Source organism: Monodon monoceros, unplaced genomic scaffold, assembly GCF_005190385.1.
Source record: "Monodon monoceros isolate NGI ecotype Baffin Bay Population unplaced genomic scaffold, NGI_Narwhal_1 Super_Scaffold_20, whole genome shotgun sequence".
In the NCBI taxonomy this organism is placed as follows: Eukaryota; Metazoa; Chordata; class Mammalia; order Artiodactyla; family Monodontidae; genus Monodon; species Monodon monoceros.
Window position 1 is genome coordinate 37,972,260 of NW_021703777.1, and position 27,289 is coordinate 37,999,548.

Consider the following 27,289-nt stretch of genomic DNA (forward strand, 5'->3'; position numbering starts at 1 on the left):
TATTTTTGTTCAATAACATAGAACAGCTATCAAAAATAAAAGAAATCAGAGAGCATCACACATAGCAATGGCAAGAATTGCTTTATAACATTTTTACAGCAGTTAAAATATACATTTGTGTGTCTCTTGGGGCATGGTGTAAAATGGACCTCTTACTGTGTATAACAGTATTAAAAACTTGAAAAAAGAGTGTTCTGTACCAATATTTCAGGTTTCATATGTTAATCTGGATATTATATTTATTTTGCTTTTATAAATTTTATAATTCATATTACAAAGAATACAATGAAGGGCAATATAAAATTAGCTGAAATTGGGTGGTTATTAAACATTTAAAAGTATAGCACAAATATAAAATGGTAAAGGGTTGTAGAGTTTTGGACAATGATTTTAAACTCTGTTAAAAGGGAAAAAAATACCTATTTCCATCTGGCATTTGAAAAACAGGGAACAGAGAATATAGAATTTTCTTTTTTAGATGTTCCAATACCAGAAAAGGCAACCTGATTTGGTAAATGGGTCACTGGCTTCAGAAACCTGTCAGACAAGGGCAGAAATGCCAGGTCCACAACTTGCTAGCTCTGTAACCTTCACCAGTTAACCTCTCAGACTTGGTTTTCTCATACTTAACAAGATTTTAAGGATGAACGAAAGGATGTACATCAAGCCTCTAATACTGTGCTCATATATGGTGAAAAAGTGTAAAGCCTCCTCTCATAGCTCTAAAACTCACCAAAAGTGAAATTTATTACATTGGACATGGTCCAGGATAACCTCACAGTTTATCTTGTGTACCCATTAGATTCATCTTCAACCAACCATACCTTGAAGACAAACCAGATAGAGCTTTCTTGAGGATCTCAGGGGTTCTATCTGAGGATGGTGGAATTTCTGGAATATCAGAATCTGTTCTGGAATCCAAATCTCCATATCTGTCATCAATATCTGTTTCCTAAAATTAAAGAAAAAAAAAATCACTTTGCAAAATAAAAGGAAGAAAAAGCCCATGCTTGCCAATGCATTTATTTATTGCTCAGTGTGCCAACTCTCATTTACATAACTTAAAACAAAAAAATAACTATTAACTTACCTTGAATATCCAAGCACTGTTGTACATCCTAGTTAGGAAAGTTTGATTATCTTTGCTAAAGTCTATCAATATAAAGGATTAATTTAAACAAAAGACACAAAAAGAAACTCCTATATTATCTAAATCAGAAATTTTCCACAGAATCAAACATTTATTGTTTTTCTACTTAACAAAGAATATGGTGTTAATGCCACATAGATTCTGATCAACTGTACATAGTCTCTTTTTTTATTTGATTACAATCAAAGCATCAACAACAAGAGAAATGTCTTACACTGGCATAGCATTTTAGATAGATAGATAGATAGAGAAGCCGAATCCAGCCTCTGTACCCCGACCCTGAGTTAAATCTCAGACAGCTTTGGGTGAAGTAGAAAAGAATAGCTTTATTGCTTTGCCAGGCAAAGGGGGCCACAGTGGGCTAATGCCCGCAAAACCCATGTGTCCCAACTTGGAGAGGGTAGTGAGAAGTTTTATAGTAATGGGGTGTGAGCAGCTTGTGGACATTCTTCTGATTGGTTGGTTGATGAGGTAAGTAGAAGTCAGCATCATCAACCTTAAGATTCCAACTGGTCTGGGGTCTACCTGCTTGTGGGAAGCATACCATTATTAATTGTTAACTCTTCCCACCTGGAAGGGGTTTCAGTATCTGCAAAACAGCTCAAGATATTGTTGTGTGTATCCATTGATGGGGAACCAGGACCCTGCCCCAAGGCTGCACTATTGTTTCTCTTGACTGTTTCTCCCTTGTCTCACATCCCCTCCATTCCCTAATTAACAACTGCTTGAATCTGCCCATTGGAACTCAGAGAAGGTCATGGAGGCTGAATGAAGGCTATTTTCTGCAATCAGAGAAATGGGGGGACACAGAAAGTCTTTGTACCCAAGAGCCCCACAGGGCCCTGCTCAGTATCAATCCCCCCTTTTCTTTGATATTCCTCAATCTTGAGAACAGATGTTGGACAAGGAAGGGAATAACTGTTTCGGATAAAGACATTAATCATAAACTCAGCAGAGGAACTTGGTTTCAGGGGACTTGGTTTTAATCTCCCTTTTTTAACTTTCCCTGAATCTTTTAGGGAATAGGGTGACAACTGCTCTGGCTACTTCCAGCTGAAATGGGGCATAGTCCTGCCTCAATTTGGGACACCGAGTTGGAAATATTACTGAGTTCCAAGTCCTGGATCTGAGTTTAGTATGATTAAGGTCTCAATCCCCTGGGAATTTAAGCCTGAAACCCAGTCTGGACCTGGCTCTTTAAGGGAGACTTGTAGCCAGGTAGCCAGTTGTCTAATTTTATCTAACTAGGTTTTAACTTCTGATATGGTATTCAGATATATATAACAGGAGCCATTGGCCATTAAATATGTCTCCTCTTTTGTTGTTAATATCTGATCTAAAGCAATTTTATTGTCTAAAAAGTTTAATAGTTACAAGGGGATACCTTGAAACTATAAGGTTGCAGTTACCAGTGGACACTGTTTTGAGATTGGCTGGTGCCATCCCCTAGGTCTGACACAGCTCAGAAAATTCGAGCTCTCAGCAATACAGGAACATGTCTGAAATCACGTCCGTATGTCTGAACCAACAGCTCCTCCATTTTGACTTCCAATTGCATTTCTCTTCTTAATGGCCAAAGCAGATGTCACCGTTAATGATTTCAGTGCTTTTCTAGATATGAGAAGATGCAAGAATTTGGGCTCATAAAATCTTCTGAAACTATCTAACTATCTAAAGCCCTGTTCTGCCAGTTTTTCTCAGAGCAGAGTGACTCATTCCTGATCTCCACCCTGAATTCCTTTCAGGGGGTGTTGAAGGTCAGTGGCCACAGTGGCCATTGGCCTAATCCTTGCAGAGGCAGATGGCAATTTGCAGTTGGCAGAGCCCCTTCAGGATCATAAACTTGACCATGGTTTGGGGGGCATTTCATGACCATTTTGTCCCACGGTGCTAGGAATGTTCATTCCCAGGTCTGGCAAAGATTTTGCTGATAGGCCACTCAATGTGCTATTACTTACTGGACTAGGCCTTACTAGTAACCAAAAGTCTCTGGGCCACCTGTCTTCCTAGTCTCTTATGGTCCAGGAAACTATTCCCTCTTGTTGCTTCTTCCCATATCTAGTTACACTATTACAATCATTGATCTTATATGGAACTATACATGATCATTTTATCAGAGGCTCAGTCACACATTCGGTAATGCAAGAAACAACAATTTTGCAAAACAGGCAATATAAAAAACAATATAGCTAGCAGATTAGTAAGGTCATAATTCAGAATATAAGTTAAGAACTTCCATTAGGTGCAGCCCAGTATATCCCAGGTCTTCTGACTTAGTCTGTTCTGTACCAATCCTTATCTTTAAGGGATATTATATATTGGCATTATCCATAAGGCACCCAGCCCAGTTTCCTAGTGTTACTAGTCTGGTTATCCCTAGTATGGGTTTAATTGTCCCCAACATAAGTGACCCTTTAAATTTGAATGAACATAACCTGGTGTTAATCTCCTGGTTGTAGATCATGGAGCATCTGATCTTTATCCAAAGACTGATTACAAAGTTAGGCTTCAGAAACAAACTTAGAGTGTTCTTCTGACAATTTAATTAAATTTTGGAACAATATAACATAACCACAAGGAACTATCTGGGAAGTAAGTCTTGGTAAGCACAGACATTAATCAACAAAACTAGAATTTAATATTCAGTGAAACATAATTTTTTTCTAAAATTGCCCCCATGTTCATCAAGTATAGCCAAGACTAATTTGTTTCTAAAATAAGATTGGTCCATTGACCACATAGGTTCTTCCACATTGACTCTGGTGTAATTCCTCAGAAGAAGTCTCAGACTAAATTTCCAAAAGGCCTCTCAAGGCCAAGAAAGCCATATCAAAGGCCTGCCATCAGATTTTGCCTAGGTGGATTTCTCTCTTTTAGAGGTCCCCAAAATATCAAGATTTCTGCACATGCCAGGAGACAGTTTTTCTCATTCGCCTGATAAGGCTGCTCAGAACCCAAGAGTCTCCAATTTTTGAAGGGAACAGGCAGAGGGAAAAGAAAAATATCTCAATTTTACTCACAGAGGTGTAATTTACCAAATTGTTGCAAATCATAACCAACTTGAGGGGAAGTTTTTTTCCTATATCTGGAAAACACAGATCAAAGCCAGTAACATTTCAGACAAAACCCATAAAAATTATAACCATATTCACCAGTTCATTTAGTAACCAATCCTCTTGTTAACTTTTTATGAAACCATCAAGTTTTCCCTTAGGATTTTTTTTTTTAATTTCTTACCCAGTTTCCCAGTACAACCTGAGATTTATCAAAATACAAAATAATAACTGTCTACAAATCATAGACTTAAAAAGTCATGGTTAAACATTTGATCACAATGGGACTGACAAAAAGAAACTTTAGTTATTGCTGTAACGTGCAACATTTTTAAATAACTAGAATTACGACTGATAACATTTTACAAGGACATACTAGATTTTTAGGAATGCCATGTAATTTAACATACTAATTAAATATTTCTCTCTGAGATGCCTCGGCCTTCTAAAGCATCTTAACGTTAGTTGGAGGTTGAAAGAACTTTGAGAATCTGTCACACAATACTTATTTCATTTAACCAAAGTGAAGAGACTTCAAAAGCAAATATAGATCGCTTAAAGGCAAAGAAACTCATGAGCTGTCATCAAAAGCAGTATTCTAAGAAAACTTTGAAGGGAGAAACCGAATCTGAATCTGGTCTTGCTCTAGCCCACTCCCAACAAAATCCATCTACCTAAACTAGATTTAATAATCCAATCTTAGAAAATCCTGACCATGCACAATTCTAAAAACATGTGCTTTCTTATAGAGAATATCCCAGGGTGGCACCAAATACCTTTAGATTCCTAAATACCTTTAGTCTCCTCTCTGCCAAGGGAAGCCAACATTCACTAATTAATGTTTCAGTATCTTAATATTTTATTTGGAAATGACCTACCTATTCAATAAACTTCCATCATTTTACTTAACTCTAAATTTTTAAGCTACCAAGCAGCTGAAAAGATTATTCTTAAGTACACATTCCTAAAACAATTATTCCTAAAGAGTTTTACCCAAAAGCTCTTATCTCACTTGCATTACTTAACATTGATAACTCTAAAGAAATGTCTATATTAATCAAACCAACAAGCTTAAGCCACCTTCAATAGCAAATATCAGTTCAGTACTGAATAATCCCCAGATCATGTGGTCCCAAAATTTATCTTGGCCATTTTCTACACATTTAGATTGAATTTGTAAGTGCTTAATTTTAAGTGAATTAAATAGAGCTCATTTACAAGTTAACTTTTACATAAAGACAACCAGAAATCTCAGTTTTTCCGCTTGATTTTAAAAAGGCTTCCCCCCTCTGCCCCCCACCTTTTTTTTTTTTTTTTCTAGAGATAGTCTAGATAAGATAAGTATTCCTGAGGGTCCGGGCACAGTGGTCTCTTGCAGTTTTGTAACAATACCCTGGGGGGCGAGGGGCGGTTACAAGATGGAACAGAACTCTGGTTACCCATAACAAGGCTTGTCCCAAAGGGAAAATCCCAACCAGCATTCCGCCACAGGCAAAGCCTGACACAACAGGGAAGGATTCCCTGGTATTGTCTCATGTGATCCCTGTTATTTAGCAAAGACATCTCGACCAGTCAATATAAGTACTGACACACATACATACAAACAACAAACACGGTCCCACAAACAAAAGATCAGACAAGGTGTAGCCCAAAGATTCCATTTCCACTCCCAGACTGAGAACTCAAAATGGCTTACAATGATTGGGTAGAATTTTCCCATCCTGTGCAAGCCTGAGTGGCTTACCCCAAAACAATATCCACAGAAACACAAACAACAGATAAACTACGGCCACACAGACAGAATATCAGAGGAGGTATAGTTTAAAAATTCTACTTCCATTCCCAGAGAAAGGCTTGCAAATAGATTGGGTCAGTTCTTGAAAGAGAACAAACCCAGAGTTGGCTCTCAGGGAGCCCAGAGTGGCTAGCCCAGATGGAGTGGAGAGAATTCCCAGCCTTTCCATTCCTGTGACAAAACAATTCTACCTGAAGAATAGTATAATAATTTAGGCCACCATGCAAAGGCCACCTCTCCTCACTTTTAAGAATATACTTTGGCCAAACAGAATTACAATAGAACCTTATTCTTTTTAGTCATAGATTCATAGTTATAGGTTGACCAATCTGCCAAAATTTTCCCGGGGGGCTATCAGATGGAATACAAGAAGAAGCGCTTCCCATGTTGAGTCGAATTAAACAGCCTCACACACAAAATGGAAAGCAAAACCAGAATCCTCGCCAGCCAAACAGAAGCCACACACACACAAAAAGAAACAAACAGCCCAAGGCTCAAACTGGCTTCCAACTCCCACTAACCTGGTGGCCTTGGATCTTCCTAATGGAAAAATCCCCAAACGGGAACCAGAGGTTCGCCAAACAGACCAAACCAAGTGGCCTCAGCATGCAAGCTGAGGGGGCTTACCAAAACACTGGCAGAGGTGTCGTAACATCCCAAACGCTACTTTTCTGCTTCCCCAAAACAATTCCTTGGAGTAGGAAGTCCAGGGCAGTGAGGGGGGAGGAAGAGAGGAATGTCCTCAAGGCAGAGATGGCCTTGGCAGCTGCTAGGGTGGTCCCTCTTCTGCCCTACTCCCGCCTTGGAGTTCCAGCTGCCAGGATGGCAGACAGGATAAACTGGGGCTTGGCCTTTCCAGGCAAGAGTCCCAGGCGATCTGGCCTCTAAAGGAACTCTCCAACCTTCCGCTCTCTTGAAAGAGGCTGGCATGGAGAAAACCTCGGAGCATCCGATCAAGCCAAGGGACCCCCCACCCCGACCTGGGACTGTCCCTAAGTCAGTCCCACGCTGCGCACCAAAACTGAAGCCAAATCCGGCCTCTGTACCCCGACACCAAGTTAAATCTTGGAGACAGAGTTTTGGGTGAAGTAGAAAAGAATAGCTTTATTGCTTTGCCAGGCAAAGGGGGCCACAGCAGGCTAATGCCCTCAAAACCGTGTGTCCCAACTTGGAGAGGGTAGTGAGAAGTTTTACAGTAATGGGGTGTGATCAGCTTGTGGACATTCTTCTGATTGGTTGGTTGTCAGTGAGCTAAGTAGGAGTCAGCATCATCAACCTTCAGGTTCCAACTGGTCTGGGGTCTACATGCTTGTGGGAAGCATACCATCATTACTTGTTAGCACTTCCCACCTGGAGGGGATTTCAGTATCTGCAAAACAGCTCAAAGGTATGGTTGTGTGTATCCATTGATGGGGAACCAGGACCTTGCCCCAAGGCTGCACTATTGTGTCTCTTGACTGTTTCTCTCTTGTCTCGCATCCCCTCCCTTCCCTAATTAACAACTGCTTGAATCTGCCCACTGGAACTCAGGGAAAGTCATGGAGGCTGAATGAAGGCTATTTCCTGTAATCAAAGAAATGGGGACTCAGAAAGGCTTTGTGCCCAAGAGCCCCACAGGGCCCTGCTCTGTATCAATCGATAGATAGGTATAGATATGCAGATATATAGATATACACACATATATATATGTATGAATATATATATTTATATATATATTTTTATATATATATATATACACACATATATAGTTTTTTTAAGTGTTTAAACTTCCATCATTTTATTAGACCCTCAAGAGACAATCACAGCCAAGACAGTGGAGTACAAAAACCTTGAGCTCACCTCCTTTCATGGGCACACCAACTTTACAACTATTAACAGAACAACTACTGATGAGAGTGATAGAATCTACCAGAAAAGATCTTCTACAACTAAAGATCCAAAGAAGGAACCACAGGAGATGGGTAGGAGGGGCAGTGTTGTGGTATAGTCAAGAGCCATACCACTAGGTGGGCAACCCACAAACAGAAGAATAATTACAATTGCAGAGGTTCTCCCCTAGGAGTGAAGGGTCTGAGCCCCACACATTAGGCTCCCCAGCCTGGGGGTTTTACACGGGGAAAACGAGCCCTCAGAACACTTGGCTTTGAAGGCCGGTGGACTTACTTTTGGGAGACCCAGAGGCTGTGGGAAATAGAAACTCCATTCTTTTTTTTTTTTTTTTTTTTTTTTGACACTCCATTCTTAAAGAGTGCACAGAAAACTTCTCACACTCTGGGACCCAGGACAGAGGCAGTAATTTGAAGGGAGCCTGGATCAGATTCATCTGCTAATGTTGGCAAGTCTCAAGTAGAGGCAGGAGACAACTGGAGTTCGCCCCAGGGAAACAGACACTGGTGGCAGCCATCTTGGGGAGCTCCTTCTACCATGTAGAAGTGTCCATCTAGAATTCTGATGCTGTCGAGTGATGCTGGATGTTGGCAAATGTCCATCTGGAATTCTCCTTCTAGCTTACTAGCCTTGGGACCCCGTCTGCCACCCCACCCCACCCTCACCCACCAGACTACAGGCACCAGTACTGGGATACGTCAAGCCAAGTAAGTAGCTGAGCATGTTACTTGCAGCCCCACCCATCAGAAGGCAGGTTACCTTAAGAACCTCTGAGCCCACAGCCACCCCTGGACACATCCCTGTCCACCAGAGGGCCCAGGACCTGGCCCCATACACCGGTGCCCAGGCACTAGAACCCCCATGGCCCTACAGCCAGAGACCCTGAAACCCAGCTCCACACACCAGTGAGCAGGCACTGGCCCCCAAATGCTATGGGTTTAGGCCCTGCCCACCAGTGAGCCACCTCTAGCCTCAGGACAAGCCAGCCACACCCACCAGCAGGACAACACCAGCTCTGAGACACCCCTCAGCCAGTCACTCCAGGATCTGGCCCCACTAACCAGGGGGCTGACACAAGCTTCTGGACACCCTGGGTTCCACACCAGCTATGTCAGGAACCAGTCCCACCCAATAGCAGTCTGACACCAGTTCTGATGCCTAGGCCCCACAACCTCCCACCCCAGAATCTGGCTCTGCTCATCAGTGAGCCAGCACTAGCCCTGGGACCCCCTGGGGTTCTGCACCCAGTGACCTTGTGACCCAGCCCTGCCAAACAGCAGCTGGCAGCCTGTGCACATAGCAGGGTCCAGCAACCAACTGGACGAGGGGCCAGCCATGCCAACCAGACCACCCCCATTAGACAGCCCTCCATGAGAGAAGGTGCCATGCAGTCCACATAGGGGGCGTGCTTATAGCATATAGCTCTGATGACCAGAGGGGAATGTGCTGATAGGACATCTCCTACAAAGAGCCACTTCTCCAAGGTCAAATGTAACCAGTCTACCAGATACATAGAAATAATAACAGCAAATTAGGCAAAATGAGGCAACAGAGGAACATGTTCCAAATGAAGAAACAAGATAAAACCCTGGAAGAAGGCTAAGTGAAGTGGAGATAGGCAATCTACCCAAGAAAGAGTTCAGGGTAATGATCATAAGACTATCAAAGAACTTGGAAGAAGAATGGATGAGTGAGAAGTTAGAAGTTCATAACAAAGAGTTAGAAGATATAAAGGAGAACCAAAAAGAGATGAAGAACACAATAACTGTAATGAAAAATACACTAGAAGGAATCAACAGTAGATTAAATGATACAAGGGAACAGATCAGTGAACTGGAAGACAGAATAGTGGATATCACTGAAGCTGAACAGAAAAAAGAAAAACAAATAAAAAGAAATGAGAACAGTTTAAGAGAGCTCCACTTCAACATCAGGCATACTAATATTTGCATCACAGAGGTCCCAGAAGGAGAAGAGAAATAGAAAGGGGCAGAGAACATATTGACAGACATAACAGCTGAAAAGTTCCCTAACCTGGAATAGGAAGCAAACATACAGGTCCAGGAAGCACAGGGCATCCCATACAGGATCAACCCAAAGAGGAACACACCAAGACACATCATAATTAAAATGGCAAAAATTAAAGATAAAGAGAGAATATTAAAAACAGCAAGGTAAAAATCAACAAGTTATATAAAAAGGAACTCCCATAAGTTTATCAACTGACTTTTCAGCACAAACTCTGCAGGCCAGAAGGGAGTGGCACGATATACTTAAAGTGTTGAAAGGGGAAAACCTAGCACCAGGAATACTCTACCTGGGAAGGCTTTCATTCAGATTTGATGAAGAGACGAAAAGTTTTGCAGACAAGCAAAAGCTAGAAGAGTTCAACACCACCAAATCATCTTTACAAGAAATGTCACAAGGACTTCTCTTAGAGAAAAAGAAAAGGCCACAACTAGAAACATGAAAACTACAAAGGAAAAATCTCATTGGTAAAGGCAAATACATAGTAAAGGTAGTAAATCAGCTACCTACAAAGCTAGTAGGAAGGCCAAAAGACAAAACTAGTAAAATCATCTATGTCTGTAATAAGGAGTTAAGGAATACACAAAACAAAAAGATGTAAAACATAATGTTGAAACAGTCATTGTAAGTGTTGGCGAGAACAAATGCACAGTTGTTAAAATGTATTTGAAATTAAGAAATCCGCAACTTAAGACAATCATGTATGTATACAGATTGCTATGTATAAACTTGATGATAACTAGAAACCAAAAATCAAAAATAGACACACACACAAAAAAGAGGAAATAATCCAAACATAACACTAAAGATAATCATCAAATCATAAGAGACAACAAAAGAAGAAAGGAACAAAAAAGAACTGCAAAAACAATTTAAAAAATGGCACCAAGAACATACATATCAATAACTACTTTCAATGTAAATGGACCAAATGCTCCAATCAAAAGTCACAAAGTGACAGAATGCATATAAAAACAAGGCCTGTATATATGCTGCCTATAAGAGACTCACTTCAGATCTAAAGACACACACAGACTAAAAGTGAGGAGATGGAAAAAGGTATTCCATGCAAATGGAAATCGAAAGAAAGCCAGGGAAGTAATAATTATATCAGACAAAAATAGACTTTAAGACAAAGACTGTTATAAGAGACAAAGAATATTACATAATGATATTATCAAGTGATCAATTCAAGAAGAAGATATAACAATTGCAAATACATATGCACCCAACATAGGAACACCTAAATAAATAAGGCAAATATTAACAGACATAAAGGGAGAAATTGACAGTAACACAAAAATAGTAGGGGACCTTAACACCCCACTTATATTAATGGACAGATCATTCAGACAGAAAGTCAATAAGGAAACACTGGCCTTAAATGACACATTAGGCCAAATGAATTTAATAGATATATATAGAACATACCATCCAAAAGCCGCAGAATACACATTCTTTTCAAGTGCACGTAGAATACATTCTCCAGGATAGATCACAAGCTGCACGTGTTAGGGCACAAAACAAGCCTTGATAAATTTAAGGAAACTGAAATCATATCAAGCATCATTTCTGACTACAACACTATTTCAATTACAAGAAAAAAAATGCAAAAAACCACAAACACGTGGCTAAACACAAAAGGCTAAACAATATGCTACTAAACAACCAATGGATCACTGAAGAAATCAATGCAGCCAAAAATAAATAAATAAATAAATAAATTTATTTTTAAAAAACTCCAACAAAAATGTCCAGGACCAGATGGCTTCACAAGTGAATTCTACCAAACATTTAGGGAAGAGTTACCATCTATTTTTCTCAAACTATTCCAAAAATTTGCAGAGGAAGGAATGCTTCCAAACTCATTCTATGGTACCAGCATCACCCTGATACCAAATCCAGAGAAAGATATCACAAAAAATGAAAATTACAGGTCAATATCACTGATAAACATAGATGCAGAAATCCTCAACAAAATATTAGCAAACTGAATCCAACAATATATTTAAAAGATCATACACCATGATCAAGTGGGATCTGTCCCAGATGCAAGGATTTTTCAATATCCACAAATCAATCAACATGATACAACAACAAATTAATAGACTGAATAATAAAAATCATGATTGTCTCAATAGATGCAGAAAAAGTTTTTGACAAAAATTTTTATGTAAAACACTCATTTATGACAAAAACTGTCAACAAAGTAAGTATACAGGGAGCATACCTCAACATAATACAGGCCATATATGATAAGCCCACAGCTAACATCATACCTAACAGTGAAAAGCTGAAAGCATTTCCTCTAAGATCAGGAATAGGGTGAGGATGCCCACTCTTGCCACTTTTATTCAACACAGTATTGGAAGTCCTAGCCATAGCAATCAAACAAGAAAAAGAAATAAAAGGAATCCAAACTGGAAAGGAAGAAGTAAAACTGTTACTGTTTGCAGTTGACATATTATACACAGAAAACCCTAAGGATGCCACTAAAAAACTAGTAGGGCTCATCAATGATGATAAAGTTGGAGAATACAAAATTAATATACAAAAACCTATTGCATTTCTGTACACTAACAGTGAACTACCAGAAAGAGAAATTGAGGAAACTATCCCATTTACAATCACATCAAAAAGAATAAAATACCTAGGAATAAACTTTCCTAAGGAAATAAAAGACCTGTACTCAGGAAACCATAAGACACTGATGAAAGAAATTGAAGACAACACAAACAGATGGAAAGATATACCATGTTCATGAATTTGGAAGACTAATATTGTTAAAATGACCATACTACCCAAGGCAATCTACAGATTCAATGCAATCCCTAACAAAATACCAATGGCATTTTTCACAAAATTAGAACAAATAATTTTAAAATTTGTATGGAATCACAAAAGACCCCAAATAGTCAAAACAATCTTGAGAAAGAAGAATGGAGCTGGAAGCATCACATTCCCTGACTTCATACTATACTACAAAGCCACAGTCATCAAAACAGTATAGTACTGGCACAAGAACAGACACATAGATCAATGGAACAGAATAGAGAGCCTAGAAGTAAACCCAGGCACTTATGGTCAATTAATCTATGACAAAGGAGGTAAGAATATACAATGGAGAAAAAACAGTCTCTTCAATAACTGGTGCTGGAAACTGGGCAGCTACATGTGAAAGAGTGCAATTATAACGTTTTCTCATACCATATACAAAAATAAACTCAAAATGGATTAAAGACCTAAATGTAAGACTGGAAATCATAAAAATCCTAGAAGAAAACACTGGCAGAACACTCTTTGACATAAATTGTAGCAGTATTTTTTTGGATCAGTTTCCTAAAGCAAGGAAATAAAAGCAAAAATAAATAAATGAGACCTAATTAAACTTAAAGACTTTTGCACACAGTGAAAACCATCAACAAAACAAAAAGACAACCTACTGAATGAGAGAAAATATATGCAAATGTTGTGACTGATAAGGGATTAATATCCAAAATATATAAACAGCTCATACAACTCAATATCAAAAAATCTAAACTCAATCAAAAAATAGGCAGAAGACCTGTATAGACATTTTTCCAAAGAAGAGATAGGAATGGCCAAAAGGCACATGAAAAGGTGCTCAACATTACTAATTATCATAGAAATGCAAATCAAAACCACAATAATATATCATCTCACACCTGTCAGAATGACTATCGTCAAAAAGACCACAAATAACAAATGTTGTCAAGGATGTGCAGAAAAAGGAACTCTGTGCACTGTTGGTGGGATTGTAAATCGGTGTAGGCACTGTGGAAACAGTACGGAGGTTCCTGAAAAAACTAAAACTAGAACTACCATATGATCCAGCAATTCCACTTCTGGGTATATATCTGAAAAAATCAAAAACACTAATTAAAAAAGATACATGCACCCCAATGTTCAAAGCAGCATTATTTACAATAGCCAACATATGGAAGCAAGCTAGGTGTCATCAACAAATGAATGGATAAAGAAGATGTGGTGTATATATATATATATATATATATATATATATACACAATGGAATGCTACTCAACCATAAAAAAGAATAAATTTTGCCATTTGTAACAACGTGGATGGACCTGGAGTGTATTATGCTTAGTGAAATAAGTCAAACAGAGAAAGACAAAGCGCATCTTATCAATTACTTGCGGACTCTAAAACAAACAAAAACAAAACAAAACAAAAAACACGAAGCTAACAAAACAGAAACAGACTCACAGATATAGAGAACAGACTGATGGTTACCAGGGGGGAGAGGGAAGGGGAGACAGGCGCGATAGGGGTAGGGGATAAAAGGTACCAATTACTGTGTATAAAGTAAATAACTACAAGGATATAAGGTACAGAAAAGAAAATATGTTTTTTCAAAAAAGGAGACAATCCTAATGAAACAGGTCAAACAGACACTATCATTGCTGTTTTACTTATAGGTAAACTATGATCAAAAGCATTTGCTCTGGTAGTGTGATTTTTTTATAAAGTCATTTAAAACCCAGACTGACTTCTAAGAGTGCATGGACAAGAACTATGTGTGTATGCTGGGGCCGTTACACACAGACGGTCACTGTAGAACCTCCAGGGATAGAGTGGCTAAGGAATTTTAAGAAAAGAGTTGCCTCATGCTCAGTTTTGAAGTTGTTCATTCTGCTGTAAGCAACAGCCTCCACTCCTATGTCCTCCCGTCTCCTATACCCACCCCTAGCAGCAACCTTCATTAAAGAGTGCTACACACACAAATGCTTTGGGAGAGTGGTTTACTGAGGGGGTAATTGGGGGAAGGGGACTGAACTGGGTCAGAGGGAAGAGAATATTCACAGGAGGTGAATACAGGCAGAAGGAGCATTGAGCAGAATCTTGGGCCAGAAGTGATACTAGGAATGAAAGCGCCTAGGGATTCAAAACGTTTAGGAATCTCAAACCAAACTCAGTCTTTATTAGCACCAAAGTTTTGGCAAATTTCATCACCCCTTCTAACTGATCCTTTATCCATAAAATGGAAACATTTAATATGATACCAAGGACTCAGTTAAGTCAATGAAATAGTAAGCTATTATTACTATCGAATCCAATTCCTCATTAAGTGGCTTAACAAATAAAATGTTAGCCTTGGGGGAGTATTATCAGTTTTCATAAAGCAATAATAAACTTTTGTTTACTAACTACAACTTTCTTACTAAACAATTATAAAATTAAATGTGACATTATACCAAAAATGACAAATGAAACAAATGTCACATTTCCACTGTGACACTGAGTCAGTTGGCCCCACAGCAACTTAAACAAAGAGAGATGTTGACTAGTAAACCACCAGACAGGACATCTCCTGAAAACACCAGGGAATCTGCTGTTAGTCAGATGTGCCAGCAGGTTTTTGACATCTAGAATGATGGAACACATCACATTTTTTTCTTTGCTTTGCTCTCTTTTTTTTCACCTTCAGTAACCCAGAGCGTTGCAGACTTAGTGTGAGTGGTAGTCGAGACAGTGACTAATGGAAATGGCTCCATAAGGGCACATGACCAGGTTGCAGAAAGAGCACCAGACTAGGAGTCAGGAGTTGCAAGTACAGTGATCACTCAGTACCTGGTGGGAGTGGGGGAAGGGGGGTGGGGAATAGTTCCTGGACACCCTCAGATACAAAAATCAGAGAATATAGCCTACACAATCCTCTCATACACTTTAAATCATCTCTAGATTACTTATAAAACCCAATACAATGTAAATAGTTGTAAGTACAATGTAAACAGTTGTGAGTATGCAGCAAATTCAAGTTTTGCTTGTTGGAACCTTCTAGGATTTTTTTTTTTCAAATATCTTGATCCACAGTTGGTTGAATCCACGGATTTGCAACCCACAGATATGAGGGCTGACAGTACTGATTCCACCTCTAACTAGCACTATGACAAAAGGCAAAACACTTAACCCTAAAGAAACTCAGCCCTTGGTTTCCTTAAAAAATAAAACCATTGGACTTTCAGCACACCACCTCAAAGTCCACTTGGCAATAATGGTGATGTGCCACAACCCTCCCCAGTAGTTCATAAGCTTTGTGAGAAGAAGAAATACTATTGGCCTCACTTTTGACTCACAAGAGGCTGGCAGACGACCTTGCGCAGTGGCTGGCATTTATTAGGCACTATGTAAATATGTGTTGAATGAACTGAGTCTGTCAGCTCATGCTAACATTTAAGATTAAAATAGTTCTCAACTGTTCTTGCTAGGTGAGTAATTTTGGCCAAGTCACCTTGCTTGGGAGCTCAGTAGCACTTACATAAAATGAGGGCTTCTGACTATGAAAGATTACTCTTTTCCAAATGTAAAATGATAATGAAAGTATTTCTGGTAAATGGTGGATGAAAGTTGAAAAAATTAAATTTTCTTTATTACCCTGTAAATCTAATTCCTACAGTGAAATGTACTTAGAAAATAAGAGCAAAAGTACTTTACAAATATTGATTTATTTATACCTCACATTACCTTACAGATAAGTAATCACATCCTTTTTGTAACTGAAAAAATTTAGGCTCAGAAAGGTTGAGTAAAGTGCCCAAGTTTACACAGCTCTAAGCAATGTAGCCAGGATGCAGAAAGGAAATTAAAATGACAATTTTCCTCCAAAGTGATCTACAAATTCAATGCAATCCCAATCATCTCATAGGCTTTTTTTGTGTGTGGAAATGTACAGACTGATTCTAAAATTTATATGAAAATGCAAAGGACCTAGAAGAGCCAAAACCACCTGGGGAAAAGAACTAAAACCGAAGGACTTACACTACCTGTTTTCAAAAGTTATTATAAAGTTGTTACTGCAGTACTGGCATAAAAGAAGAAAAATGTCAATGGAACAGAAGAGAGAGTCCAGAAATAAATCCACACTTCTATGGCCAACTGATTTCAACAAAGTTGAAAGGTAAATTCAATACCTGATGCTGGAATAATTAGATATCCATATGTGAAAGGAAGGAAGGAAGAAGAAAAAACTTTGATCTGTACTTCACACCATTTACAAAAATTAATTCAAAACAAATCATAGACATTTACATAAAGATATAAAAATTCCATAAAATCTTTGGGACCTAGGGTTAGGCAAAGATTTCTTAAATATGACAACAAAAGTATGATTTATATAAGAAAAACTGATAAATAAAAGTACTTGAAAATTAAAATTCTCAAAAGAAAGTGTTGGGCTTCCCTGGTGGCACAGTGGTTAAGAATCCACCTGCCAACAGGGGGGACACGGGTTCAAGCCCTGGTCCGGGAAGATCCCACATGCTGCAGACCAACTAGGCCCATGTGCCACAACTACTGAGCCTGTGCTCTAGAGCCCGCAAGCCACAACTACTGAAGCCTGCACGCCTAGAGCCCGTGCTCCACAACAAGAGAAGCCACCGCAATGAGAAGCCCGTGCACTGCAACGAAGAGTAGCCCCCCGCTCTCTGCAACTAGAGAAAGCCCGCATGCAGCAATGAAGACCCAACACAGCCAAAAATAAGTAAATAAAATAAATTTTAAAAAATAAATAAATAGTAAATCCTAGAAGATTTCCAAAATCATTATTAAAAAAAAAAAGACAGTGTTAAGAGAATGAAAAAACAGCTATAGACTGGGAAAAGATATTTGCAAATCACATGTCAAATAAAGGTCTTGCGTCCAGAACACATAAAGAATTCTCAAAATTCAATAAGGAAACAATCAACTCAATTAAAATACATGGGCAAAATATTTGAACAGACATCTCACCAAAGGCAATACACAGATGGCAAATTAGCATATGAAGAAATGTTCAACATCTTAGTTACTAGGGAAATGCAAATCAAAACCGCAGTAAGATACTATGACACATCTTCTAGCATAGCTAAAATTTAAAACTGAACATACCAAGTCTCAGAGAAGATGTGTTGAAACTAGACCTCTCACACACTGCTGGTGGAAATGTGAAATGGTACAACCACTTTGGAAAGCAGTTTGGCAGTTTCTTAAAAAGTTAAGTAATACATCTACCCTATGACATAGTCATTTCATTCCTAGGTATCTGCCCCAAATAAATGAAAGTATATATCCACACAAAGACTGTACACAATGTTCATGGCAGCTATATTTGTAATAGCTCCAAACTGGAAACAACTCAAATGTTGAAAAAAACGAATTGGGCTACATCCATACAGTGGAATACTACTCGGCAACAAAAATGAACTATTGAAGTATGCAACGATATGGATGAATTTCAAAATTATGCTCAGTAAAAAGAAGCCAGACATGGACTTACCTGGTGGGGCAGTGGTTAAGAATCCGCCTGCCAACACGGGGGACACAGGTTCGAGCCCTGGTCCAGGAAGATCCCACATGCCACGGAGCAGCAAAGCCCGTGCACCACAACTACTGAGCCTGTGCTCTAGAGCTCACGAGTCACAACTACTGAGCCCACAAGCCACAACTACTGAAGCCCATGCGCCTAGAGCTCATGCTCCGCAACAAAAGAAGCCACCGCAATGAGAAGCCCCCGCACTGCAATGAAGAGTAGCCCCTGCTCACTGCAACTAGAGAAAGCCTGTGCACAGCAATGAAGACCCAACGCAGCCAAAAAATAAATTAAAAATAAACAAAAGCCAGACAAAATGTACATATAGTACGTATATGTATACATACATATGCATATGCGTATATGCATACACGTATGTTTAGAATTCCACTTATATAAAATTCTAGAAAATACATACTCATCTATAGTGCCACAAAGCAGATCAGTGGTTATCAAGGTGTAGAAGGGGAATTACAGAAGGGCAGGAGCAGACTTTTAGTGGTGACGGGGTTTGTTCATCATCTTTACTGCAGTGATGAACTCATCGGTGTTGCACATGTCCAACTGCACAGTGTAAGTATGGTCACTTTAGTGTATGTCACTTGTAGCTATGGTGACTCCTGAAGAGTGCGCAGGAGCCAGCGGACAGGGAAAGAGGACTGAGGTGCTTCTCAATACTGGAGACTGGAAAGCAGGAAGAACAAGGGCATGGGATTCCAGACCATTCAAGATGATGGCTCCAAAGTCTCTAAACTAATGAAGGTAAGCAGCAGTTTAGAATGAAACAAAGGATAACGTACTAAATCAATCACAATTTCCACCCCTTTTACACCTGGTCCCCTAAAAAGTGAGTCAATCAGGGTCAGCTTCTCCACTATAGGTCCCTTGAGGTTCACACTGATCCCATGCTGTACCTAGTACAGCATTAAAATTGCAAACAAGCAAAAGGAAACCCTCAAATGACACAGAGCTCTGTGCCTAAAAGGAGGGGGCCTTTTAAAAATCTTGAAGCTGAACAGGCCTTACTTGAAAGAATGGTAGGTTATACTACTCATTTCAGCATTTTCTCTCAGTCTCTTCATTGTTTCCATGTATTTTAAAGATGTGAGAAAGAAACTACATGCCTTCACCCCACAAAGCTTACTGCCTCCATGAACATGACTTTAGAATCCAATCATCTTCATTACCATAGCTTTACTATTCCCAGATGCTTGCTCTGGAGCTAACTGTTCATCACAAGAACTTCTGAAAAACATCAATCCTTTAATAGGAAGCACCAACGAACAAGTTTCCTCCTAAAACTCTTTGATCCCTTGCCTCAAAATCCTTGCCTGGCAATTGCCACCAATCCCAAACTGTTACATTGTGATCCTTACCCAGTCCTGATCAAGACCCTGCATTGAAAGACCTGCCTTAAACCAAACTTCCAATTCTCAATAAAATCCAACCTTGCCTTTCCCCCTCCAAGCTCTGCCAAAGCTTAGTATTGAGGTGGTGTTTTTCCTCACCACAGGAAGCAATAAACTCAACTTTGTCTTATCAGCTGGTGGGTTGGTGATATCTGGGGAGCCAGCATTCAAAAACTGTTGTTAAATAAAATGAATATGCTGCAAATGACAACATGGAAATTTATTTGGGTGATAACAGTGACTAACAATTGATGAACAATTGGGGAATACCAACTTACATTTTATTCTGGACATCTAGATCTACATATTCATATTTTATTAATGGCCTATATTTAGGTGGAAAAAATATAGAAAATGTTTAGTACACCTTCAAGTGACACCAAGACAACTCACAGTGAAGTGTACCAAAGTGAAGAATTTATGGAAATACAAGTTCTAAAATTAAAAATTTATTTTTTAAATATTAGAATATTTTTGAAAGAAACTACACCCATCTCAAATGAGGAAGGACAGAAGTTAACTGACCTCCAGACTGTTTCACCCTCAACTTTGCAAACCCAAATCTGTATCAGAGTAGCATCCCCACATACGAGTACATGGGGTCCTCGTCTGACCAGTGCACTATTCCACCTGTGCTCCCTGTACTGGCCACAGGTTCCCTGTGCACCCCCTTCTCTCCCACTTCCGGTCCAGTCAGTTAGGTCTTAGCTTCACTTCAATTGCTCAATCTCTCTCAATCCATCCAGGGCTTCAACAGCCCTCTTTGAGCTTCCGTCCACTTTCTTGCCTACCCTAACTGTGTTCAATCCTGGCCCCCCTGGCTCACTCACTCCTCTCTGGCATCCTTGTCCTGGCAATCCCGACCACAATCACTCCCAGTGCCTTTCTTATTCTCAGGTATTAAATGGGAAATATTCCTAACCCATATAGCTGAGGAACAAAAAAAGAAAGATGTAAAATTACTGTTTTCTCTAAATCACTCTACAAGCATCAACTATTATGACTACTACTGCTACTGAGTTAAGAACCATGCTAATTCAATACATAACAAATTTGTGCTATTTTAGTTCAACTGAAGCTTCACTGAGTTTGATAATTCTGCCAGTTGCCTCTTGGTCATCTTACATCACACTCTCTAAAATGACATTCCAAAGGTGTCCCAGTCAGAGATGAGCTCTAGTTCCAGCTCTGCTACCCACTTAAGGTCATTTCGGGCAATAACAAACACAGTCTAGGGCAAGTTTATTATTTAAAAATACACACACACACACACATATATATACACACTCACACACATATATATGTATATATATATGGTTGAACTAAATTGTTTCTAAGATCTCTTGAAGCTCTGTGTTTCTCAGACCCTACTTTACTGGGAAAATTTAAAGCATCAAACACTGATCTCTCCTCTTCTGCTTTTCAAAATGTTTCTGTATCTAACCTCGATTCCTTCTTTCCTTTCCTTGAATACTCCAACCACCTGTACTCTCCACACCATGTCTACTTTCTTTTTCCTAGGGACTGCCCACCCTCATATCAGCATCTGCACTCCCACATTTTTCCTCCTTCCTTCCTTCCTCCTTTCTTCCTCCCTCTCTCCCTCCCTTCCTCTCTTTCTTTCTCCCTCCCTCCCTCTCTCTCTTTCTTTCTTTCTTTATCTTTGGCTGCGTTGGGTCTTCTTTGCTGCACACGGGCCTTCTCTAGTTGAGGTGCACGAGCTTCTCATTGCGGTGGCTTGCCTATGTTGTGGGGCACAGGCTATAGGCACGTGGGCTTCAGTAGTTGCAGCATGCAGGCTTCAGTAGTTGTGGCTTGCAGGCTCTAGAGCGCAGGCTCAGTAGTTGTGGTGCACGGGCTTAGATGCTCTGGGGCATGTGGGTTCTTCCCGGACCAGGGCTTGAACCCGTATCCCCTGCATCAGCAGGCGGATTCTTAACCACCGCACCACCAGAAGTCCACTGACTTCTTTATATGAATACCTATCTTCCCTTCTTTGAAAAAGGAAATTTTCACTTGATCCTCCAAGTCCTCTCTAGCTGCCATCCTGTACTCCCTTCCACCGGCACTTCCTACAATCACTACCAATATTTTACATCTCACATTCCTCAGCCTAAAACGTGGCTTCTCTTAAGATCTTTTGCTGGGACTTCCCTGATGGCACAGTGGTTAAGAATCCGTCTGCAAATGCAGGGGACACGGGTTCGAGCCCTGGTCCGGGAAGACCCCACATGCCACAGAGCAACTAAGCCCGTGTACCACAACTACTGAGCCCGTGTGCTGCAACTACTGAAGCCCACGCGCCTAGAGCCCGTGCTCCGCAACAAAAGAAGCCACTGCAATGAGAACCTCGTGCACCACAACGAAGAGTAGCCCCCACTTGCCGCAACTAGAGAAAGCCTGTGCACAGCAACGAAGACCCAATGCAGCCATAAATAAAAATAAAGAAAGAAATCGAGAGGGAAATTAAATGAATGAGTATTATAAAAATATAAAAGATCTTTTGCTAAATTCCATGTTCTCTGCCCCTTCCTCATTTCTAAATACTAGTGAGAATATCCTCTAAGCAATTCTCTGGACCACAGAACTTTCTCTCAGTATGTCTCCAGGTCCTAAACAATGAGAAGGTCATGTTAATAACGCCGTTATAAAAAAAGGCTACAAAATGGCACAGGAGTATACCATAACAACAGAATATAACACACTTCCTGCGCTTCTTTCATTAATTCCATAAGAGTTTTGCCTTTACTGCAACTTGAATGGAGAAGGCACTTAAAAGAATTTCAATGGACCAAATATTAACCAGCCTCCGATGTGCAAACTGATTTTATAATGGTCCTTGACCTGGAAATGTATAGGTGCATTCAAATATACACCCTGATAAGAAAGGACATACAGAGGATAGAGTTCAGTGACACAAAGCTTGTCAAGTCAAAAGTTCCTTGCAATAAACTCTAAAAGTATGCAATATTTTAGATATGGTTTAGAAAATGCTCATCCTTGTCTAAGAAATGTTAACAGAACAAGTTACACATGGCAACACCTACTCTCAGAAAACAAAATCCCACTGGGTATGTATTAATGAAAACCAATAGTGTGACGTTTATAAATAAATAAATAAATATGCAGTGAGGTAACCCACTCACAGATAGCTAGAGACAACAGTTCTAATGAGTCAAATCAAACCAGAGAAGTAGTTTCCATTTTAAATATATTAGGGTGTTAAGAAACTAATTAATTCAAAAGTTATTTTATGGATGGCTTCCTTGAACATGTTTTTTCTTATTAAAAGCTTGTTCCAGTTAAGGAAGTGAACATGGGGAAGCTGGTATTTCCTTGATTCTAAACTGTATCAGTGCTAAAACAAAACAAACCCCAACCTAATTAATTCTATTTTTGGTCTAGTTTCCAAGGCAGTTTTCACAAAAACTATTCTTTGCCCACTCTTTTTAGCTTTGTAACATCAACCTTCAGAAGCTAGAAACTGTTACACTTTGTATAATTCCTTGATACATATGTTCTATCACAGACTCATTGTATTCCACCTGCCTATCAAGGGTAGGGGGGAAAAAAAGGATCTGTCTTCCCATTGATTCTAAAGTTTCATGCCTAAAATCACTGTTAAATTTATTATTTCATGATGTTGTGGGATATGTTCCTGCCAGAGCTTTATAAGGGGTGACCTCAAGTTCATCAACAGCAAGTTCCAGGTGGAACCTCCCCCAAATCAGAACTTCTGAGTTCTGATGAGTGAGTGAGTCTCAGCAACAGTGCAAGCCAGAAAAAAGGGAATCAGGAAACAGTTTCTAGTTCCAATAGGCCACTGACTTGACCTTGAGCAATCTACTTCACTTCTGTAATTCAAACTGCAATACCTGCTTCCAAAAAAGAATGCTTCTAGGAATAGCTTAAGTGCTTTGAGTTTCTAAGATAAAATGGAATTTTATAAACAGAAGATTTCATAAAACAATCTATTGCCTGGCCCAATTTCCTAAACTTATTACCAAATAAGCTGAACTTTGACTTTCTTCTACCTTTAAAAAGAATAGTGGCATTACATCTACTTACAAAGGCAATCTACAGAAATGGGAATTTTAAAAGTCCTCATGAATTAACGTGTCAGGTAAAATGAAATCTACTGCTGCACTGTCGGCCGTGGAGGGTCACAACTGGGTCACGTGTAGGAGCCTCTCAAACCTCCAATATCTATTATACTGAAAAAGGATAGAGGAAACGAAAGTGCTGATGGCGGAGCGCGAGAAGCCAAGCCTCCAGCGTCAGGATCCAATGACATGTTAGAAGCGAAGGTGCATGACTTAAGTTTAGTTCTTACTAACTGTGTTCCTCTCCCGAGAAGAGGTGTGAGGTGGCAGCTACTAGAAAGCTGCAGCTCTCAGGGTGGCAGGCTCCATCCCGATTCTAGCGTCGGCCCCAGATCCCGGGAAGGGGGACTGGAATGGGCAGAAACTAAATTAGAGTCAAGTTGAATCATCCAGCTACCCTGGCAGCGGTCGAGGTCATCCTGGGAAACGCACCATCGCTGGGGGCCGGGTCCCACTTGAGGGAGAAGGAAACAAAGCCAGGCCGGGAGGGCGGCGCAGCCCGCAACTTCACCTGACATTCAGTGGGGCCCCACCCTCCCTCCCAGGTGTCCCGGCCCCAGCCAGTACCCAGCCGGGGCGCGGGTGTGCGCCTCTCGCGGCTCTACTTACTTTGTCACTGGTGCTCTCGGTTTCGTGGTCGCCGCCGGCCGCCTCTCCCTCGCGGGGTGGCGGCGCCACCGCTCCCCCGGGGCCGGGGCAGCCTCCCCGGTGCCTGAGCTCCCACATGTCCCGCTCCCGCGCGGCCGTGGCGCTCTCCTCCAGCGTCCCGAAACCCGAGCTGCACGCGCGGTCTCGCCGGCTGGCCGCCCTGCCACCCCGCAGCTACACACCCGACGTCCCGCAAAGCCGCGGCCACTAACACGCCCCCACCGTGGAGGCGCCGCCGCCGCCTCCCGCCGCGCCGGGTCACCCCCAAAACGGCATCAACGAGCGAGCGCTCGAGGCCGCCCCCTGCGAGCGCGGGGCCGGTAGAGAGAAGAGGGGCGGGAACCGGGGGCGAGCTCGGAGTGCGGGGCAGGCTCGGCGCGCCCGGCCCGAGCGGAGAAGGTGGGGGCGCGGCGGAGCGCGGCCGCTGGTTGCCAGGTGCGCGTCCCCACGCAGAGGCCCAGGTGGGAGGAGAAGAAAGAACGGGGAGGGAAGGAGGAAGCGTGACCCGTTTTAGCGCTTCACCGGGCTCCGGCCGCCCGGGCCCTGCCACTCCCCGCCCCGCCCCCAGACTCAGGAGTCGACAGGTCCCGGCCCGCCTACACCTTTCTCCGGGTTGCTGCCTCCCGCAGCCAGGTCACGCGCCGCAAGCCCCGCCCCGCCCCGCCCCTCTGCGCTGCACTGCGTTTCCCACAGCCCCGCCTCCATCGCGGAGGGGTGACGTCATGGGTCCGGACCGTGGCTCCGCCCGGGTCTCTGCGAGCACACAGGTGGCGGCGTTGAGAAAATGTGCGGGCTGGAACAAAGGTGAGGAGCAGGGAGGTGGAGGAGGGATGAACAGCTTGCTTAGAAGTGAGGCGTGAGAACTTGTGGACTCGTCACGGAGCAACTGGGCTGAAAGAACTACTCGAAGACGCCTGGTCAATACTGACAGCACTCAGCACTACCCCTTCGAACGGCTCCGCGGCCGCCGCAGCTTGATACACCGCGGAGTGTCGGAGGTTCAGAGGCGACCAGAAGCAGAAACTTGTCTGGCAGGAGGAACTCGATGACTTCGCGGCATTGTGACCCAGTGGCATCGCTTGCAAAATAGGAGATGCCTTTGCCTCACTGGGCGTCCCGGGTTGGCCAGTTTCAACCACATACCCAAACTCTGTCTCCAAGGAACTCGAGTATTGAATCTCTCAAAATTCACTGCCTAGGGCCTGAAGAGAGAACCAAGACCCTGAGGTGCCAGGGGATGCAGTTGCCAACCAGCTAATCTCTAAGCAGTCATAGACCTTGGGCTGCTAAAGTTGGAACAGGAAGGGCACAAGATCCGCATTAATTCCGTTCCAAATCCTGTTAGAAGGTGATTAGTTTTCTTGACATGTATGTATCACCTGGTCATTACTGACAAGCTGACAAATGGGGGGTGGGGGGAGGAGACAGGCCGTCATACAAACAGGACAACGTTCAGGAAAGCACCCTTATAGAAATAAATCAACAATAGAAATTTCTTCAGGTCATTACTGACACCCTGAAAATAAGTACGGTTGTTCCGAAAATTGAATAACAAGCAAAAACAGAAAGTCAAAGTAGGAGGCATTGAAAAGCAGAGCACAAAGACATTATTTTACTTCATCAAACAAATCTTTAAAGCTCTGAGCTCAGATTAGGTCACCATATTATCAAAGGGATAGAGAGAAGAATCAGTCAGTCTTATGGGAAGAGTAACAAAAATGACAAAAGATATGCAAATAAGTCCTTTGAGTCACAGTCATGGTGCGGTTTTCCTTAAGGAACAGAAGACTATGGGGTGACTAGTTTAATCAATTGTTCTTCATTTCTTTGGAGGACCAGAGATGAAACGCTGCCTGATGGTTAGGAACATAAGGTTGAAGAGACTGCTGAAGGCAGTGGTGGAGTTTCCCACCTTAGTCCTAGTTCCACCAATGCCACTAACTGGGTGTGGCCTTGGATAAGTCATTAAGCCTCAATGTCCCCAACTATGAATTGGATAGTAAGGAGGATGGCCTCTGTGGTCCCTTCCAGCTTACACATGATTCTGCAACTAAAGCCTCTCTTTATCAGAACCCAGACCTTCCTTTCTCCCATGCCTCAAGAAAAGGGGACCTAGCATTGCACCTGAATGGTTTCCTCCTTCCCCTTCCCCTAGTAAACCCAATAGCTCCTTTGACTTTCTCCACCCTTTGCTGCAGGAGAAAAAATGGTAATGAGAAAAGTGGCAGGAGGGAACAACAGAAGACAGGAATGCACGCCACGAGAAATAGTATTCCCTGACCCAGGAAATGTGGGACCAGGGCAGAGACTGCCAGACTAGAGTGGTTTACTACTTTATCTCACCCTTCTTTAAGCTCTGTATTTCAGCGGAAATGGTCATTTCTTTCTGCCTTCATTATAGTTATTGCCACTCGTTGAGTGATTACACTGAACCCAGACAGAAGGAACCACTGTTTATTCATCTTCACAGCCCAATCCCTTGCCACAGGGCTGGCCCCCACTCTCATACAGTCAACACTTTTGTTGAAAAAATGAACGAAGAAATGAATGAATGGCAGAGGTATAGCATAAACCAGGGAAAGATATATAGTATTTGTATTTTTTTTAACTAAAAAGGTCTATATTAGTCTTAGAAAGGTACTCACGTGTCTTTGTTTTTCACTTTATGTGAAAAGGAGAAAGATTGATTTTAAGATGTATTAAAACGGGGTTACAGTAATGACTGGTGCAGTTTACGTAAGGTATATTATGATATAGTCAACCAGAACTGGCCTTACTGAGCCCTATAGTCTCAAACTTTTTTAACGTCTTCTTTTCTTTTTCATTTTTATCTTTCATTTTTCTTCATTCAGAGAGCTTACGTTCTCAAAGTTTATTACATTTATGT

The 27,289-nt window shown here is 41.3% G+C and overlaps 1 protein-coding gene across 3 annotated transcripts in view; it reads right to left on the reverse strand.

Moving 5' to 3' along the window:
* CDS1 (CDP-diacylglycerol synthase 1) overlaps positions 1–25,432 on the reverse strand; it is a 69,519-nt gene extending 44,087 nt beyond the window's left edge. For 2 of the 3 annotated variants that reach the window (XM_029236022.1, XM_029236021.1), the window contains exons 1-2: positions 24,364–24,944; positions 825–952 (exon numbers count right to left, since the gene is read on the reverse strand). In XM_029236022.1, coding sequence (XP_029091855.1) covers positions 825–952; positions 24,364–24,480 — 245 coding nt within the window. In that variant the 5' untranslated portion in view covers positions 24,481–24,944. Of the gene's footprint in view, positions 1–824; positions 953–24,363 lie in introns of all 3 variants that reach the window. The other variant, XM_029236020.1, reaches the window with a different exon arrangement.
* Positions 25,433–27,289: the final 1,857 nt, after the last annotated feature.